The sequence below is a fragment of the Delphinus delphis genome, chromosome 15 (genome assembly GCF_949987515.2).
Source record: "Delphinus delphis chromosome 15, mDelDel1.2, whole genome shotgun sequence".
Taxonomy (NCBI): Eukaryota; Metazoa; Chordata; class Mammalia; order Artiodactyla; family Delphinidae; genus Delphinus; species Delphinus delphis.
In genome coordinates, this window is record NC_082697.1 from 26,212,334 (window position 1) to 26,232,168 (window position 19,835).

The 19,835-nt window shown below is 51.1% G+C and overlaps 1 protein-coding gene across 1 annotated transcript; it reads right to left on the reverse strand.

Annotated features, from left to right (window-relative positions):
* Positions 1-1,501: 1,501 nt before the first annotated feature.
* CCM2L (CCM2 like scaffold protein) lies at positions 1,502-19,348 on the reverse strand. The gene is made up of 10 exons (XM_060032788.1): positions 19,287-19,348; positions 16,828-16,995; positions 14,593-14,676; positions 14,317-14,500; positions 12,987-13,450; positions 9,506-9,641; positions 7,771-7,834; positions 5,282-5,411; positions 4,607-4,745; positions 1,502-3,731 (listed from the first exon to the last, which is right to left on the reverse strand). Exons 1-10 carry the CDS (start codon positions 19,314-19,316, stop codon positions 3,415-3,417), a joined length of 1,716 nt encoding a protein of 571 aa, XP_059888771.1. The 5' UTR covers positions 19,317-19,348; the 3' UTR covers positions 1,502-3,414.
* Positions 19,349-19,835: the final 487 nt, after the last annotated feature.

A 19,835-nucleotide genomic window follows, 5' to 3' on the forward strand; every position in this document is an offset into this window, starting at 1 on the left:
CTGCCTCACTCAGGCACTTACTAGGGCACCCCACAGCCTCGGGTTCAAATGCCTCAGCCTGCAGTCATTATATCCCAAAGACTGGTAGAGAGGATAGCAGAGCAGGTAGGAGCCTGGGTTCTGGGGTTAGCCAGATATGGGTCCAATTCCCAGTTCACTGTGTGACCTTGGGTCATTCACTTCACCTCCTTGAGGTCCAGTTCCTTCATCCATAAAATGAGAATAAATAAATTTGAAAACATCATAATTAAGGATTTGTCCAGTGGAAAATTTGTTCAGAGGAAGGCACCACAGACGAATGGTTCTCAACGTGTGGTCCCTGAACCATCAGCATCACCAGAGTACTTGTTAAAAACACAAGTGCTGGGACTTCCCTGGTGGCGCAGTGGTTAAGAATCCACCTGCCAATGCAGGGGACACGGGTTTGAGCCCTGGTCCGAGAAGATTCCACATGCCATGGAGCAACTAAGCCTGTGCGCCACAACTACTGAGCCTGCGCTCTAGAGCCCGTGAGCCACAATTACTGAAGCCAGCGCGCCTAGAGGCCGTGCTCTGCAACAAAGACAAGCCAGCCCAATGAGAAGCCCGCGCACCACAATGAAGAGTAGCCCCTCCTCGACCCAACTAGAGAAAGTCTGTGTTCAGCAACGAGGACCCAATGCAGCCAAAAATAAATAAATACACAAATTTATTTTTTAAAAAAACCACAAGTGCTAAAAACAAACAAAACCAAAAACGCAAGCTCTTAGGTCCCACCTCTGTTCTGTTGAGTCAGAAACTCTGGAGTGGGGATCAGGAGATTCTGATAAATGCTGAAGTTGGAGAACCACTGCCATAAATAACAGATGGGCAATGCTCTAGGAGAAGATCCTTGTAACAACAATATCCAAAAAGAGATTGACATCTAAAATTTATAAGCTACTCCTACAAATGAACAAGAAAAAACAGGAAATCCAGGAGATAATGGAGAAAAGATATGGACAGACAATTCACTGAAGGGGAAGCCTAAATCCCTGACAAGTATAGGAGGTTCTGAATCTCAGGATTGACAGAGAAACGCAAGTTAAAACAACGAGATGTCATCTTACACCCAAAGTAGGCAAAAGTTACAAAGTCAGATAATGTAAAAGTTGCTGAAAATGTGGGGAGAAAACATCCCTCACACTCTACTAGTGGAGCCATCCTAGCAGATTTTAGTGAAAATTAAAACAGAGATGCTGTATGATCTAGTAATTCTACTCTTGGATATAGAGCTCAAAGAAATTTTCACACAGCCCCATAAGGGTCATGCACAAAGATGTTCATCACGGTGTGGTTTATGGTAAGAGGGAACTGGAAGCAACCTGAGTGTCCATCACTGGGGGAATGGATAGATAAAACAGTGGATGCTCAGCTTGGAATATTTTGCAGTGGTTAGATGTAATAATTTAGGTTTTTACACAGCAACATGAGTAGATCTTTTTTTAAAAAAATAAATTTATTTATTTTTGGCTGCGTTGGGTCTTTGTTGCTGCGCGAGGGCTTTCTCTAGTTGTGGCGAGTGGGGGCTACTCTTCGTCGTGGTGCTCGGGCCTCTCATTGCGGTGGCTTCTCTTGTTGCGGAGCACAGGCTTTAGGCACGCGGGCTTCAGTGGTTGTGGCTCGCGGGCTCTAGAATGCAGGCTCAGTAGTTGTGGCGCCCAGGCTTAGTTGCTCCATGGCTTGTGGGAGCTTCCCGGACCAAGGCTCAAACCCGTGTCCCCTGCATTGGCAGGCAGATTCTTAACCGCTGCACCACCAGGGAAGTCCCAACATAAGTAGATCTTAAAAACATATTAGGGTGTGAAAAAGGAAACAACAGAATGAGAACCTTATACAATACCATTTACGTAATATAAACACACACACAGAAGACATTGTACATTTTATGTCCAGGGATATATATCAACACATAGGGGTGGGTGCCTATTGTAGGGAGGGGAAGGATTGTGGGGATGTATGGATGGAGTTCGGGGAATATAAAACAAAGTAAGACATCAGAAGGGTCTTTCATGGATCATTTATGATGGGATGGTCATTTGCCACGAACTGAGTATAACTCATGAAACTCTCTGGATCTGAAGCCCTAATAATAATGATGATATAATTTTAACAATGGTGATAATAGTACCTACCTCACGGTAAGTGCCCTGTGTCTGGCCATGGAAGGCCATGTAAAGTTCTACAAATAAATTTTAGCTCTTCTATGCAATTCTCTTGCCTCTTCTCAGGGCTTCTTTCTTTCAGCCTCTGAGCCTTTACTGAGGCTGTGCTGAGTCCTGTCCTTATGGTGACTTCTCCTCCCCTCCAACCCTGTCTTCAGACTTCTTTGACTACCCCAGATGCGACGGCTTGTCTGCGGAATCTTGGGTACTTTTCATTTGGGCCTCGAGCACAGAGCCAGGCTGTAATAGAGCTGTGAGGGGCAATTCCTATTTCCTCCTCCCAAACTGTGAGCTCCCTGAGGGTCTTCTCACCTCCACCTCAGTTCCTGTCCCGTTGCACACAGGTAAAGACAGGTAAACTGAGTCAGAAAGTGTTCGATGTGGAAGGGAACAGCATTTATTGAGCGCTTATCACGTGCTAGACCCAGCACTGAGGTCTTGACCTTCAGTCATCCCTATGACGCCCCTGTGAGGTGGGTGGGGCCGACTTCATGGTCAGAAGAGGAAATGGAGATGCAGAGAAGCTAGAACTGCTACCAGACAGGAGGCCTAGCCTGTCTGGCTCCAAATGCAAGATCTGAACAAGCAACCTGTTCAGAGCCTTAGGGTCAGGACTGGGACCCAAATCGTCCACCTCTGGGTTGACTGTCAGTCCTCTATTCCACACTAACGATCTAATTCCACCTGCGAAGGGGAGACCCTGTCTCTTAGAGCTTTAAAAATACCCTCCACACCATTTAGTATGGTCAGTTTGAGGTAATATCTAAGGGGAATCCCTCAAGTCCCTTCTCTCAAACATGTTTCTCAAACTGTAAAATAAGAGGAACAGAGGTCTTTGGGCTCTGAGAATTATTTTCTCAACCGGCCAGCAGGTGGAGCCCACTCTTCATTCCTCCCTTGGTCTCCAGAAAGCTGCGGAGTCTCGAGGAGGAAGGAGAGTCCAGAAGCCGAACCCGCGGGGCTAGCGGGACAAAGAAGTTCGCAGTCCACCCCAGCCGGCCAAGGGGCTGCCAAGTCCCGGTTAGGATCCCGCCCCCTGCAGGACATTCTCGGTACTGCAGGAACCGGAGCCCCGGGAGTAGGGACAGAGACCCCGGGAGGGTGGAGCCCCGGTTGGGGGTTTGAGGAGGAGGTCTGGGGATGGGGTCCCACAGGCAACGGCGAGTGAGACTCAGGAGCGGGGTCTTGGGGCCACCCCCTTCCCCGCCCTCCGCATGGGCGGCGGCACAGGCTACAGGTAGTTGTCCTCGGCCGCGTCGACCCCGCTCGGGGAGCCCTGGGCCTCCTCGTCAGTGCTTTCGTCGTCGTCGTCTGGGGCCAGCGCCTCGATGTCGTGCGTGATGTCAGCCAGCAGCCGGTGGAAGGCCTGCGCCTCGGGCCGCTGGGCCGCGCCGTCGTAGCTGCGCACGGCTGACGCCGACGTGGAGCTCATGCTGCGTTTGATGCGGCCGAAGCTGTCGGTGAGGATGCCGCCCTCGCGGATGCCCACGCCCTCCAGGAAGCCCTCGAAGTAGCCGATGTCCTGGTCCGGAATGAAGGGCCGCATCCCTGCAGGCCGAGGGGCAGGGTGATTCCTTGGGGTCAAGCCTTCCCCTCCCACGGAGGAATCACCTTCTCTGGGGAGCGGAGTGCAAATCCCCACCCTGCCGCTCGCCGGCTGTGTGACCTTGCACAATTCCTGACTCTCTGAGCCAGAGAGTAACGGCATAATGCTCCGCACGCAATAAATGCTCACTACATGTTAGCTTATTATTGTTATCATTATTATTATTACATTCCCATTTATGAGTTGTGTAACACTCCTCCAATAATTACTCTGAGCCTTACTTTCCTCCCCTGTAAAAGGGAGATAATTACACCTGTTCTCTCGGTAGGGCTGTGAGGATTAAATAAGGTACTTAACACACACTGAGTGCCCCATTTGGCTTCCGTTTTACTTCTGTCACTACTTATTAGCTTTGTGACTTATTTATGTACTTTGCTTCTCTAAGCCTCAGTTTTCTTATCTGCAAAATGAGGGCAAATCATAGTTTCAACTTCCCGGAACTGAGGGCGTTCAATGAGATGATCCTTGCCACTACACACGGTAACTGCCCAATACATGTTAGCTTATTAAGATTATCGTTCCTGTTGCTGTTATCACTAGCCCTCCTTACTAGCTCTGTGACCTTGGAAGAGTTCCTTAGCCTCTCTGAGCCTCAGATTCCTCATGGAGTAAAATGGGAAGAATCATATCCTCTCCCAGCTTTGCTGTGAAGGTGAAATGGTTACACCTGTGCTCTCTCTCCCGGCTCTGACTGCAGACAAGTCTTCCCCTCTCTGCACTTTGGTTTCCCTGTTTGCCTCATGGATCTCATGATGTCGGCTTTATGGGAGGCCAAGGGATAAAGAGTAAACACTCCCAGCCTGGGCAGGGGGCTCACCAAGCAGGAGGAACTTGCGCCGGTCTCCGTAGAGCTTCAGCAGGCCTGCACAATAGTCCTGGATGGGCAGCCCCAGACGGTAGTCCCGCAGCAGCAGGGCAAACTGCTGGATCTCAGGGGGCCCCAGCTTACTCCGCAACTGTCAGGGACACCATTCGAGATTAATCCCAAGAGCAACCCCCACCCAACCCCTGCCTAAAAGACCCAGAGCCCTCGCTAAGGGTGTATCCAGCCCAGCCCTCCCGTGAAAACCCGGCCTTGGGCTGCATCTAAGAATGGGATATGGACTCAAGCTGCCCGATTTCAAATCCTGGCCCCTTCACTGACCAGCTCTGTGATCGTGGGTAGGTGACAGCCTCCTTAACCCTCGCTTTCTTCATCTGCAATGTGAGGATAATGAAGGCATTTCCTTCTTGGGTTGTTGAAAGGATGGAAAGAAATGATGCATTAAAGGTGCTCAGAACAGTGCCTGGTATAAAGTCGACACTCAGTGCTAGTTGACATTACTTAAAGCCTTTCACAGCTGACTCCGTTTGCTCTCCTAACCTCATGCCCTGCCCTGACCGCTGAGGTCTTATGCTTCAGTTACGTCCAGGATTATTCATGATGCCTGAAATACCCCGTGTGTTCTCCAGGCCCTTGCTTATGCTGTTCGCACTGCCTGCCCCAGCTCACCGTGACCATGTAATCCTGCAACTGCTCGAGGCCCAGGCTGCTGTGGTCGCTGCCGCTGCAGTGGGAGCCATGGAAAGAGGGTGTGGACGTGCCGCTGTAACAGGCTTCAAATGTGTCCTGGGAGCCATTGCTGCAGAGACAGGGGGGGAAGGGCCCTCACTCGCCTCCCTCCAGCTCCTCTCCATGTGGTAGGCTGAAGGTGGGAGGGTGCAGCCACCAGTGCTCTGGGCCTGGGGCCTCATCCTATACACCATTTTGGCCTTCGAGGCCCCATATGATCTGGCCACGCACCACCTCTCAAGCCTCGTCTCCCCCTTGCTGTTTGTGCTCAGGTCACCCTGCCTTCTGTCTTTTCTTCTAATACTCCAAGTACCTCCTCACCTCTGGGCCTTTGCACATGCTGTTCCCTCTGCCTGGAATGCCTCCCCTTCCCTGTCTTTTGCTCAGCTAACTCTTCCTCACCATTGGATCTTAAATGTCACCTCCTCAGGAAAGTTTTCCCTGATCCCTCTAGAATGGGTTAGACCCTCTGTCAAATGTGGTCACATAGTCTGTAAGCCTACCCATGACATGAAGGCCTTTCCGATGCCCCCACCAGATCTCCTCTCTAACCACTCTGTCCTTCACACCCTCTGCTGCAGCCATAGTGGCCTCCTGGCTGCTCCTCAAACATGCCAAGTGGATCCCGCTTCAGCATCCTTGCACTTGCTGTTCCCTGTACCTGGAGCGCTCTTCCCCCTTTTATTTGTCATGTCTCAGTTCAAGTGTCATCACCTCGGAGAGGCCCTCCTGACTCCCCAGATGAGGTAGGGTTTCCACAGCCTCTCTCTCAGCACTCTGAGCTTCTCTTGAGTGTTTATTGCTGTTGACGCTTATTATTACTAAATAATGATTTCATTGTCTCCTGTGCTACCTTGTAAACCATGCAAGAGCAGGGACCTGGTTTTCTCTGTTTGCTGAGTACCTACTATGTGCCAAGCGCAGGCCTCGTCCTTGTCTGGCTCCCCACTGTATCCCTAGCACAGAGCACAGTGCCTGGCACATGGTAGGTACTCAATAAATATTGCTTAAATAAAAGTCAACATTGGGCTCCTGCCTCCTGGTCTCTACATTGTTCCAGAACCATCTTCAATGATTACCTCCAGAGAAGCAGTGTAAGCTTAGTGTGGACTCTGGAGCCAGCCTGTCTGGGTTCAAATCGCAGGCCTACAACTTACTAGCTGCTTGACCTTGGGTCAAGTTACTTAACTTCTCTATTCTTCAGTTTCTCTATCTGTAAAATGGTATGATAAAAATTGGTGTCATTGTAAGAAACAGAGGAGTTAGTATTTGTACAGTACTTAGAGTCATGGACTAGGCAGTAAATAAACAGTAGCTACTGTAATGTTGCTATGTAGATTTTAAAAACGAAGTGCATTATAGAATAGCACTTGGCAGACAGCAAGTTCTAAAGTTAGTCATTGTCATGACTGTCATCTCTCTAGCAGGTTGTTTAAGGACTGGCCTAAGAGTGCACAGTCTTAAGCAAGTATATTGCCGCTGAAAAGGGGGGCAGGGGGAAGTAAGGCCTATATCACTGGCAGAGGCTGTCCCCTGTCAGCCTTAATAACAGAAAGCCAAAGGCCTTAGTAACAGAACTAAGGTGACCAACTTGTCCCAGTTTTCCTGGGACTTTCCTGGTTACAGTACTGAAACTTCCATGTTTTGGGGAACCCCTAAATCCTGGGCAAACTGGGGTGGTCAGTCACCCTAAATAGAACCCTGGACAACATTCCCAAATGAGATTTTTTTTTTTTAAAAAAACCTACATTTTCCAGACTTGCTTACAGCTAGTTCTGGCCATGAGACCAAGTTCTGGCCAATGAGATGTAAGCAGAAGTCAGGTAGGAATTCTAGCACAGCTCTTTCTTTAAAGAGATTCCTCATATGCTGCTGTGATGGCTGGAACTATAGCCACTATCTGGGCCCATGAGGTGACCTTGAGGATGGAAGCAAGTGTTAGAGAGGGAGGAAAAGATAAGCCCTAGCCCTTAATGACCGTAAGGCCATAGACTCCTTGTCTATCTTATGTAAGAGACAGGCGGGCGGGGGTGGGGGGGGGAAGCTTTATCCTTTTTAAAGCTACTCTTTTTTAGGATTCTCTATTCCATAGAGCCAAAATGACTTTTTGGCATTAGCTGTGATTTTGGCCTCTGCAGGCCACTGTGTCTGGATGACTGGGAAAGAGCCGCAGGCCCGTGTGGACGTAGTTCTGAGTTCTGGCTGCCCTGTCTGTCTCTCAGGGGTTCAGATCCTATAAGCTCACCAGAGCCTGGGAAGTTCAGGTTACCCGCACCCTCGGGGCCTAGCATCTCAGCACAAATCAAGGTGGAGTCACTTTCTCCCACCCTCTCTTGCCCATAGGGGCTCAAGAATGCCTAGATGAGCAACCCTGTTTGTGCAGGGACAGAGGGGACCAGAGTGGGGTCCCTGAGAAGGACGGTACCCACAAGGAGCTGCAGCAGCTGAAGTCGGCGTCATAGGCGTAAGTCCCATCCGTGCGGCAGCTGTCACCTGGGGGCAGCAGACAGAGGGCGGTCAGAGGCGGCAAAGCAGGGACCAACATCTCTGGCTCCCTGAGGCCCCAAGCTCAGCCCCACCCTGGAGTAAGGATGGTGGCCGGAGCACGAATGGCCTTGTTAGTAACTGTACGGGTGTTAATTTTCACTCTGAGTGAAATGGGCAGCCACTGGAAGTTTCTGACCGTGATTCCTGCCCCCACCGGCAACACACAGCCAACCTTGGGCAACGCACTTCTCCTCTCCCGGCACTCAACTTCCCCAAGGTTGGGACAATACCACCTTCCTGCCTACCTCAGGGGGGCCTTGGGGAGAGCAAGCCAGGGAACAGGCGAGGTAGCGCTTTGTAAACTGTGTATGTTTGAGAGAGAGAAAAAAGAACTTTGAGGGCAAGGAGCTCAAAATCATGAGGAGAACGGAGCACCAGGTACAGAGAACTTGCTCTGTACCTGCCCCTGTCATCTCAGTGAATCCAGCTACTGGCTTCCCCCTGCCCCTCGTGGCTCACTTAGTGTCACTTCCTCAGGACACTCCCCTGACTTTCCAGGCCCCGCTGGTTCCTCATTATACATTCTTATAACACAGTGTGTGGTTACATTTTATCTGTGCAACTATTTAATTACTGTCGGCCTACCTCAGCACTGCACGCCTCAGAGGGAGGGCCACATCTGGCTTTACTCGCCAGTACATCCTGGTGATTAGCAGGATCCCACAGACAGGTGTTCAAGAAATACTTGTTGAATGAATGAATTTGTTGAAATATCTGTTGTTATCTCATTTATTTGTCCATCATCCCTGGGAGAGTCAATGAACTTTCCCAAATTCTCAATAACCACAGTTCCCACAGATGTGAGTGCCTCCAGAAGGAAAGAGCTGGCTCCCCGTTGCCTGAGCTACGCAAACAGGGACCACGCTCAGGGGGCTGTGGCTGAGGAAGTTCACTTAATGGCCCTGAAGGCAGCATGGGGAGTGAGGCTGTTGCAGGAAGCTTTAGAATCAGATGCACCTGGGTTTGAATCCTGACTCTGCCATTCACCAGCTGTGTGACCCTGAGATATTTATTGACTACTCTGAGACTTAATGTCCTCATCTGCAAAAATTGTATTCATAAGGCCTCAGAGCATTCTTTCATCCATTCAGAAAATATGCCTTGAGCATCCGTCCCTGGTCCTGTGTTAGGCACAGGGGATACAGTGGCAAACAGGACAGACAAGGTTGTTATGAGGATTAAATGAGATTTGGTACATCGGCCCTATGCTTGGCACATAGTTGGTGACCAACGAATACCGCTATTGGTCTCATTCTCATTCCAGCCGTTGATGGCATTCAAGGACCAGTCTGGAAATCTTGGTGTTGACCTAGAGTCCTAGTGGGACTAGATGGCTCAGTAAACTTACAATGCATGTGCTTAGGTTTTGGCAAAGTGGGGACACCAAAAAACAAAAGGGAGAGAGAGTTCAGCTCTGAGGGTCTCGTTCTGAAACTACGTTTGAGGTCATTATGAAATTTGACATTTTATTTTAGCGACATATCGGGGGTATGCTGTAATTGCTGTAGAGGTCAGGACCCCTAAGGGCTTTCATTGGCCCCAGTCCTGGGATATCCCCCCTCCTCTGGCCTTTCAGGACGTTTCACAGGAGGGGCCACCAGGAGTTGGAGTACTCACTGCGGCTGCAGAGCCACGGCCGTTCGGGCGTGGACGTGTAGTGGTAGCCGGCCCGGTCCACACACTCGATGCTTTGGTCCCCGTAGATGATCTGGAAGACCTGACAGATGAGGGCGCAGGACTCCTCTGCAGCATCCTGGCCCAGAGAGGAGGACAGAGCTCAGGCCTTCTCCAGGGACCAGGATGCCCCTGCTTCCTAAAAACGCAGTGTGAGGAGGCGCACAAGGGCACACACACAACTATGGGAGCCTTTAAATTGATTTTGAGGACATTTTTCATCAAAATTATATGGCCACGTTCTGGGTGGCCTTTATAGAAATAGCCACTCACTGGCCTTTACAGAATCCAGTGACAAATGTAACTCTTCTGCCCTGAAAAATGCACACATGCACCCTAAATTTCTGGGAGAATTATGGGGCCTCCTGAAGCTTATCTAAAATAAGCCCTAATTTAGTTTAATTTACACGTAGGAAGCTGAAGCCCAGAGACGTAAAGTGATTAGCCAGGACTAGAGCCCAGGTCTCCTAATGCCTAGTAAGAGGAAAGGAAGAATTAACTGTATGAAAATGTTAGGCTCAGCAGAGTTACTACTGCTCAACATAGTTATTATGCCATATTTAGATATGAGCTTCCTGGCACCCAAGGCAAAAATGGAAGCAGGATGAACACATAAACTTCAGTCCCTGATAGAAGGAAGGCATTTAAGTTCTTGGGTGCAACTTTTTTGAGATCGCAAATATGAAGAGGAATTTGCCTCTTTGATTTACCTCTTTAAGTCTTTAAGCAAGAGACACGGAAAGACAACAACTAATGAAGAGACCAACTTCATGAAGCCACTTCTTATATTGTGCTTCTAAAAAAGCCAGTCCAGGGAGTAAATTAAAACGTGACCCAGGACAGGCATTTTGGGATGAGGGAGTGAAATTATCATTAAACCAGGATTGACCCTTATAATAGCTCTACCAAATGGACAGGGAAGAGGGCATCCTTATTTTATAATGAAAGACATGGAGGCTTAGAGTGGTTAAGTGACTTGCCCAGGCTCACACAGCAGGCTTATGGCTTTGGTTAATATTGGCACCCAGGTTTTTTGACTCTAACTCCTGTACCCTCCTTGGGACCATGATGCCTCAGATTGGAGGCCAGAGGCTCAGTTACTCCTAGAAAACAACCCTTATTTATTTACTCATTCCACAAATTATTATTTAGTCCCACTGTGTGGCAAGCACTGGGCCAGGCTGTGGAGTCTCAGAGGTGAATTCGATGAGGCCTAAAGCCCTCACAGCCCAGTGGGATAAACAGGGTACACTGTTCCCTCTGCCTGGAATTTGCTTTCTTTTCTTTTTTTTTTTTTTTTTTGCTGTACGCGAGCCCCTCACTACTGTGGCCTCTCCCGTTGTGGAGCACAGGCTCCGGACGCGCAGGCCCAGCAACCATGGCTCACAGGACCAGCCGCTCTGCGGCATGTGGGATCTTCCCAGACCGGGGCACAAACCTGTGTCCCCCTGCATCAGCAGGCGGACTCTCAACCTCTGCGCCACCAGGGAAGCCCCCTGGAATTTGCTTTCTTGACTCTTTGCCCTGCTGCTTCCTTCTCTCTTACACATTTCAGTTTAAAAGGCACAAACTCACTTTCCCTCTGGAAAATGGATCTCGTCCCTCATTATCATTGCAACCTGCTTTTCTACTTGGTCCCCATCACAAGGTATAGTAACATAGTACCCACTAATCCATCTATTCAGTATATTTATTGAGCACCTATCATGTGCCAGGCACTGCCCTGGGGGCCAGGGATACCAGAGTGAACCATCCGGAATGCACAGATGTCTTGAGATGAGGCTAGAGAGGAAATGAGGATGGTGGCTAGGCCACCATTATAAGGTAGATGGCCTTATAAACAGTTGTAAGGACACTAGATTTTACTCTGAGTGAACTGGGGAGCCACTGAAAGGTTTTGAGCAGTGACACAATGTGACTTCTGTGTTAACAGGACTGCTCTGACCGTGTGGGGGAACAGATTCTGAGCAATGGCCAAACCAGTGAGGGGTGAGTGAATGACCCAGATGGGAGAAGATGGAGCATGGACCTGGGAAGTGGGGGACAATGGAGCGTGGGGAGAAGTAGATGCACTTTGGTTATATTTTAGAAATAGGGCCAACAGGATTTGTTGACAGAGTGGATATGGGTTGTGTGAGAGACAGGAGCCAAGGAGTGCTGCAGGGTTTTGGTCTGAGCAATGGAAGGACAGAGCTGCCATTCATCAAGACAGGGAGAGCAAGGGAGGAGCAGGTCTGGGGAGAAGACTAGGCGCTCAGCTCTGGTCGTTAGACCTTTGAACGGAGAGGCTGAGTGGAGACACAGCCATGGAGATTTGGTGGGAGGTAACATTTGGGGGAGTTCTCACTAGAGAAGGCCACGTAGAAATGAGTGTAGATAAAGGAGAAAGAGAATCAAGGACTAAGCCTGGGACAGTCCAACCTCAAGAGACTGGTGAGAAGAGGAGGCGCCAGCTCTTGAGAAGGAGCAGCCAGGGAGGTAGGAAAACCAGGAGCATGTGCAGAGCTGCACACCAAGTGAGAAATTGTTTCAAGTCAGCACCAGAGCCTGAGTTTACCACTTACTATCCACCTCTCTTAGAGAGGCACCGTGTCTGTTTTGTTCACCATGTGGGGTTTATATAGAGAGGGAGTTCAGGGCCCTGGGCCAGAGACACAGCTTACAAGGCTCAGGGTTTGGAGGTGTCTGCTAGATGGTGAGCTCCCTAAGGGAGGGCACTAAATATGTCTTTGTTCATCTCTGTATCCATGGCACCTAGCCCAATGCCTAGCACAAGCTGGCGCTCAATGAACATGGTCAAATGAATAAAAGCAAGGGTGAATGTGGAGGATGGGGGGGGGGCAAGAATGGCCAGAAGTCTTCTGCCTTGGGTGATGGCCATTGTTACCAAGAGTACAGGCTCTGAACTTCTGGGTCCCAATGCTGAAATCACCACCTGCTTCCTGTGTGACCTTGCACAAGTTGCTTAGCCTCTGGGTCTGTTTCCTTCTCTATAGAATGGGGATGGTGGTAATATTTGCCTCCAGGGGTTACTGTGAGAATGAAATGACTTAATGCTGGTTTCCTGTCTGGCACAGGTCGGCACTGAATTCGTGCTGGTGATTACTGTCCTCATTATTGTTACTGTGGTAGTGTGGACATTGACGACTTTGGAGAAGGAGCAGGGCTGGATGAGGGGTTAGATCAAGTCTGGGCCATTTTGAGCTTTCATCCCATTGGGAGAGCAAGGGGGAGGTGTCCTGGGGCTGGAGTAAAAGCCTTTTGGCGTCAATGGGCACACAGTTCCGAAGTTCTGGGCAGTAGGGCCGAAGGAGGGAAAAGAAAAGGGGCTGGGGTAGACTCCAGGAACTTGGTATGTGTGTGGGGAGTGTGAAAACGCGCCGGGGAGGCAGGGCGCAGGGGCGCGGGATGCCCTCGGGCTCACCCTGTTGGCCACAGCCAGGATGACCAGGTTGCAGTAGGCGTCGGGGCTGGGGTCCTGCGGGTCGAGCGGGTTGGGGCCCGGGTGGCGCCGCTCCCAGCTGCCGCCGCCTCCCGCCTGCCTCCGCTCCCAGCTGCCGCCCGGCTTGCCCGCGGCGCCGCCGCCGCCGCCGCCGCCGTGTCGCCGCTCCCAGCTGCCGCTGAAAGTCTGCCGCCGTTCCCAGCTGCCCGACGCCCGCGCCCCGGCGCGCTGGCGCTCCAGGCTGCCGCCGCCGCCGCCCCCGGCCCGGGCCTCGGCGCCCGCGCTCCCGCCCCACGCCATCCGCCAGTCAAGGCTGCAGATGGTGTGGCGCCGCTCCGTGGCGCCCACCCGCCGCTTCTCGGGCGCCGCCCCGGGCGGGCCCGGGTCGCGCCCCGCGCCGCCGGGGCTGGCGTCTACTCCGGCTGGCACCGGGTCCACGCCCAGACCTAGGAAAGGCCGGGTGGCCGTCAGAAGCAGGCGATCTGGGCTGAGAGCCCTCTCCCGAGGCCAGCTGGGTGTCCTGACCCCGCCGCTGCGGTGGTGGTTGGGGGGAGAAGGGGTCCAGCCGTGTCTGGCCCCGCCCCCACCCTCAAGCTCCACCCCTGGCTTCAAAGTCGGGAGGCCGGACCCCGCCCCACTACGGGTCCTTACTTTTGGGTCCCGCCCCCACCCTCAGGCTCCACCCCTGGGTTTGCCAGTTCCCACCCGCCCTACCCCATTCCGACGCCCCTTGCCTCCCAGACGCTGCCGTCTGGTCTGAGAGTAGTGGTCAGGCTGTCCCCTCCTTCTTTACCCTTAACTCGGACCTTGTCCCGGGTTTCAGGAACACCTCCTTGGCTTCCGGCTTCCCTTCAACCCCTCCCCTGGCCTCAGGCCCCGCCCCTAGTATGGCAGGGTCTGACATCTCCCACCAAGATACCCCAGCCGCAAGCTCCGCCTCCCCAGCGTACGGCCCTTCCACTAGATGAGACTCCGCCTCTGCCGCAGGTTCCCTCCTAGCCTCAGAGCCTTGCTACCCTTCATCACGCCCTTTAACTTCAGGCCTCAGGATTCTGGCTTCTCCACCGTTTCGAAGATGGTGGGTCAGGCCGCCCCTCCTTCAAGCCTCAACCTTGGGCTTCCTCTTCTCGCAAACAGCCATGTCCTGTCCCTAGTCTCAGGGTAGTTTGGTCAGGTCTTTCCATCACCCACTTATCCAGCCTCAGGCCCCGCCCCTGCCCCAGGTCACGCCCATGCCCAAGACTAGGTGTTGGCCCTTTCTCCACTCCTTCACCTCCCCCGCCCCGCCCCTGCCAGGCCCCGCCTGCCGTACCGGTCTTAAGCACCAGCAGGTGCAGCGCGTCGTCCTGCAGGTAGGAGGCAGCGGCGATCTCGTGCGTGGGGATACGCAAGATGAGCTCCTCGTTGTCGCGCCAGGTGAGCAGCAGGCAGCGGGCCGACAGGCTCAGGATGCTGTCCTGCTCCGCCGTGGTCTTCAGCGGCAGCTCCTTCAGCTGCTGCGGGGTGGGTCGGATCTCCTGAGTCCCGGGGGCCTCGGGTGGGAGAGGTAGGGGACCAGACCCTGCCCTCCCCTCTCCCGGAGCCTCACCCTGGCCGTGTCCAGCAGCTGCAGGAGCTCGTCGCGGCTGGAGGGGTTCAGTGAGGAGGTGACCCAGGTGAGGTGGCCCAGGAACTGGATGGAAATGGGGTGGGGGCGGGGGTGGTGGGAAAAGGGCAGAGAGAGGTCTCCCTGAAGCCTTGGAGGACCCTGACCTCCTCACTGACACAGTGCGGGTAGACTGAGATAAAAATATCTGAATTAATAATAATAGCCTGATAATAACTGTTATTAAAGCCATTGTAGGAGCCAGGCATAGTCCTGAGAGTTTTATGCACTCATTCATCATCGCTTTAAGGATGAGAAAACTAAGGCACAGCAAAGCCAAATAACCTGCCCAATATTATAGAGCTAAAAAGGGCAGAACTGGACTCCACACACCAGAGTCCATACTCTCACTGCTAGCTTATTTTTGCTAAAATAAGCTTATTTTATGAGCACATAGTTATTTAGCTATGGCAGAAACAAAAGTCATTAGAATAGCTTGAATTTCCTGCTTGGCCTGAGTGGCTCTGTGCACCCCAAGCACCAGTGTCAGCTGACTGTGCAGGTCACTGGCCCTCTTCATGATCTTGTTGCAGAAGTCAAATGGAAAGGGAAGAATGTTGTATCCAATTAGTATATAATTTTGTCAGAAAAATGATGCCCTAAATTAAATTAATAGTAAATTAATTCTTCATTCATTCTTAGTTATAGCTTAATGTTATCACACTTAAATGTTATTTAATATAAGAATTAACTTTTTAAAATATTTTTAGTTTTATTCTTCTAGGTGATTCTACCAATCATACCATTTCTTTTCTTTTTATTCTCTATGAAATTTCAGTTCCCAATTTTTTAAGTGGATTTGTTTGCTAGCTTTTCTCTTCATATAGGGCTGCCAGGTAAAATACAAGATGCCAGTTAAACTTGGTTTTCACATAAACAACTAATATCAAAACTAAAAAAGTACTCATCGCCTATCTGAAATTCAAATTAAAAAAAAATTGTTTGTTGAAATATAACTGATTTACAGTGTTAGTTTCAGGTATATAGCAAAGTGATTCAAATACATATTCTTTTTCAGATTCTTTTCCATTATAGATTATTATAAGATATTGAATATAGTTCCCTGTGTTATACAATAGGTCCTTGTTGTTTATCTATTTTATATATAGTAGTGTGTATCTGTTAATCCCAAACTCTAATTTATCCCTCCCCCCACCAAAATTCAAACTTAACTGGGTGCCTGTTTTTACTAAATCTGACACTCCTACCCCCATATCAGTCTTTATTGGGTAGCGAGGATTCTCCACTGCTCCTTCATGGGGTTCATAAAATAGAAGTAAAGCCCCTGAGTTGGCCTAAGTCCATGTGGCCTGCAGAACTGGCTTCCTTTAAGCTGGACACTGTCCAAGTAGCAGCAACGTCACTGCAGTAAAATCTCACAGGACGGTCCGGCTTTTTGGTGCACAGAGCACCCTCCCATCTGCTCTCCCCTTGGGGTAGGCTTTGAGCCCCATGTTGAGATGGCAACACTGAGGCTGAACAGGTGGAGGTCACTTGTTGAGGGTCCCCAGCATAATTCAGCGGCAAGGCTGCCTTGAACCCAGGCCTCTTTCCCCTGAGCCTCCCCTGTGTGGTCAGGGGTTGGTGTGGGGGAGAGGTAAGGTCTTTCCTGATGGGATCCAGAACATGCTTCCCTAAAATATGGCGTCTTGGCACATTGAATATCTTAAGCTGAAGGAGTATGAGAAAACGGCAGAAGCAGGAAGGTCACTCTAACTTCTCCCACCTCACCCATCTTCCCTGAAAGCAGGCGATAAATCTCCCTGGTGAAGGGTACCCTCCTTTCAGGGTACCAGTAGGAAGGGAGACATCCTTATCACCAGGGACAGGGAATTGAGGGCCGAGAAGTCTGTATAAACAAACCTTGTTCCTCTTTCACCATTTACCAACCCCCTCCAAACCCCTCTGGCCTTGTCCATTCTTCACAGATTTATTGTTTCTTTGTCAAAAAGTATAAAAACTTCCTGCTCTGGTCACTTCTCAGGGTCTTCCATTCTCTTCTGAAGGCTCTCATGTCCATGTGAAAATTTAATAAAATGTGTGTGCTTTTCTCCTGTTAATCTTTGTTCAGTTTAATTTTCAGATCCAGCCAGGTAACCTAAGAGGGCTGAGGAAAACTTTCCCCCCAGCCCCTTATCTCAAGCTTCTTCCCACCCCTCCTGCTCATCCCGAAAGTACCTTGACCTCTTTCTCCAGATAGTCACACAGCAGAATCTGGGGGTCGATGAGGTAGTCGGGGGGATAAAGGGGCATCGAATGCAGGGGCCGGCGGCTCACACTGCTTCGAAAGGCTGCCCGGCGCCCAGCCTTCGGGAACACCAGCCTCCGGATGGGGGACACGAAGCCCTGGGAGAGGCGGGGGCGTGGGGGTAAGAACAGTAATAACAGCAACTGACTTGATCATATTCAGCACTTTCATGTGCAGCCTTTTACTTACATTACCTAATTTAATTCTTACAAAAACTCTGCAGAGAGGGTAGCTCTATGATTCCCATTTAGTAGGTGGAGAAACAGCCTCAGAGAGGCAGCTAGCTAATAAGGTCACCAGCTAGTAGCGGTAGAACCAATAGTTCACCTTGGGCAGTCTGGCTCCAAACCTTCCATTCTAAACATGCAGGTGAGGGTAGAAGCCCTGTGCAGGCCCAGGCTGAGGCTTAAGGAACCCCCACCCAGGCTGGGGCAAGTACAGAAAAATATTAACATTCAGTGTGGCTGAGTGGTGGGTGCATAGGTATTTAAGCTATTTTCTGTGCTTTCCTAAATATTAGAAATGGTTAACAGGTACCTTGAAGTTTAATCCAGTGGGCACCTGCATAAAAATGGCCTGGATCAAGGTTAAAGGAGCAAATTTCAGGACCCCAGCCCATCCCAACAGAATTTAAACTCCCAGGAAAGTGCGAGCACTGCTCTAGAGCAGTGGTTCTCAGTGTGTGGTTCCTGGGTCTCCACCAGCAGTAGCAGCAGCATCGCCTGTGAACTGAAGAGAAATCTACATTCTTGCGCTCCATCTCAAACCTATTGGATCAGAACCTGGGATGAGACCCAATGATCTGTGTATTAACAAGCGCTCCAGGTGATTCTGCTGCAGGCCCAGCTCAAGTTTTAAAATCAGTATCACGGAGCCTGGATGAAGTACGTGGAAGCTCTGAGAAATGAGAACAAGCGATGTGGGAACGAGCACCCCAAGCAGAGGGCACAGCATGTGCAAAACACTGGGGGCTGCAAGGGCGGGCGCGAGCCTGGAGAAGGTGTGTTGTAGCTGTGGCTGAATGACGAGATGAACAAGTCATAGAGGGCTCGAATGCCGGCTGTGGAGCCAGGACTTTATCCTGTATATGGGAGCATGTGTGTATATGTGAGTGGAGTGGGGAGGTGAATGCTTTGTCTGTGGCCCTCAGTGGTCCACCCCTGCCCACTTCTCCAGCCTCATCTCACCCCACGCTGCCCCTAACTCCTGCCCTCCAGCTATAGGGCCATCTTTCAGTTCTTCCTATTTGCTACATTCCTTCCTACCATGGAGCTTTGCACATGCTGTTCCTCTGCCAGAAACACTCTTCCCTGTCCTCTTTCCTTCCACCCATCAGATCTCAGCTCAAACTGACCAGTCTAGGGCTGGGTCCCTTAATATTCTGTCACCCAGCACTCTGTATGGAGACTTTTGTACAGTTTTACATTGTTTTTTTTAAAAAATTAATAGTTGTCTCCCTCACTAGAATGTGAGCTTCAGGGAGGGAGCAGGGACCTTGTCTGACTTTGCTCACCAAGTGCATCATCACCAGCGCCAGGCACAGTGCCTGGCACATAATAGGTGCTGACTAAATATCTATAGAAGGAATGAACCAAGAGAGAACAAGCACCTATGTCTTGTCTCCCTTCGGAGCCCTCACAGTTCATGTGGGAGTCTTTTCAAACAGCTGGATCTAGGTTTCCTGGGGGAAGAGGGCTCAGTGGGGGTGGGGGTAGGAGTTGGAATCCCAGAGGCTCCCTGGACCACAAAGAGAAACAGGTGTGATGCCCAGAGAACCAGACTAGAAAATATCTGAGAGTCAGGAAGGGGTAAAGGTCTAGGGGTGGGGGGAATGACCCCCAGGCTGAGGCCTTTGGAGCAGAACTGGGCCCTGTATAAAGACAGGGAGGGGGCAGGCTCAGTTGGAACCCAGCGGGGGGGGAGCAAGCAGGTGTCTCGAGCCTGGATAGGCAGCCTCATAGCACAGAATTGCCCTGGCTGAGGTCCTTCTGTCTGGGGAGGCAGGGAGCAGGGGAATGGGTTTGTTGGGTGGCTCTCTATCTGTCCCTTGGTCTGAGAAGCTGCAGGAGGGAACCCCCAGGAACACCAGGGAAGCAGGTTGAGAATATCTCCCAAACTAATCTGACTGGCTGGATTTTCCTGGAAGGTGCCCGTCCGTCTGTCCATTCCTGGGATGGCACAGGCCACTGAGAGCAGGGAGACGGGTTAGGGAATTTTGAGTCCAAATGTCTGGCTGCCCAAGGGTGGGGAGGAAGGTCTTTCCCAATAAGAAGAAAGACTCTCCTGACGCCACTCACTGCCCATCACCCCCCTCCTCCCCCCAGGCTTCCCACTTCTCCGACTCCGGGGACATCTCTCTACCGCGTACCCCTTCCAACCTCCCACCTACCTTTTTCCCTTTCTTGACTTCATATTCCATGGTGAAGTGTCCCCTCCACTCCTGCCACCCTCCTGGCCACCCCCCTCCACCTTCTCCCCCCATGCAGTTCCTTTGTTCTTTTTCCTGCCTGGTCGGAAACTCCACCAGTCCCAGAGTTCCTGCCCCTCCCATCTGATAGTGAGCGGTGGGGTGTGGGGTGGGTGGAGGACGCAGCCTTGGGACCTTCCAGCTGAACAGTGGAAGCCCAGCCAGAGCAACTGGCCTGGGGAGAAAGCCCCCAAGGCCTCCAGCAGGCTTGCTATTTAGGGGGCTTGGGAGTTGAGTAAGGCTGGGAATGGTCCCCTGAATTTGGAGTCGGAAAGTCCCAGATACCACCCCCTCTTCTGCCACCGACCTTGCTGTGTGACCTTGGCAAGACAGGATAGTTCCCCCTTTCACAGCCTCAGTTTCCCCCTCCCCTTTATAAATTAGGAGTAAACATTGCCTTCCTCTCTGGGCTGGTGTGGTGAGAAATAAATGGAAGTGGGTGGGAAAATGCTTCATAAACTATGGAATATT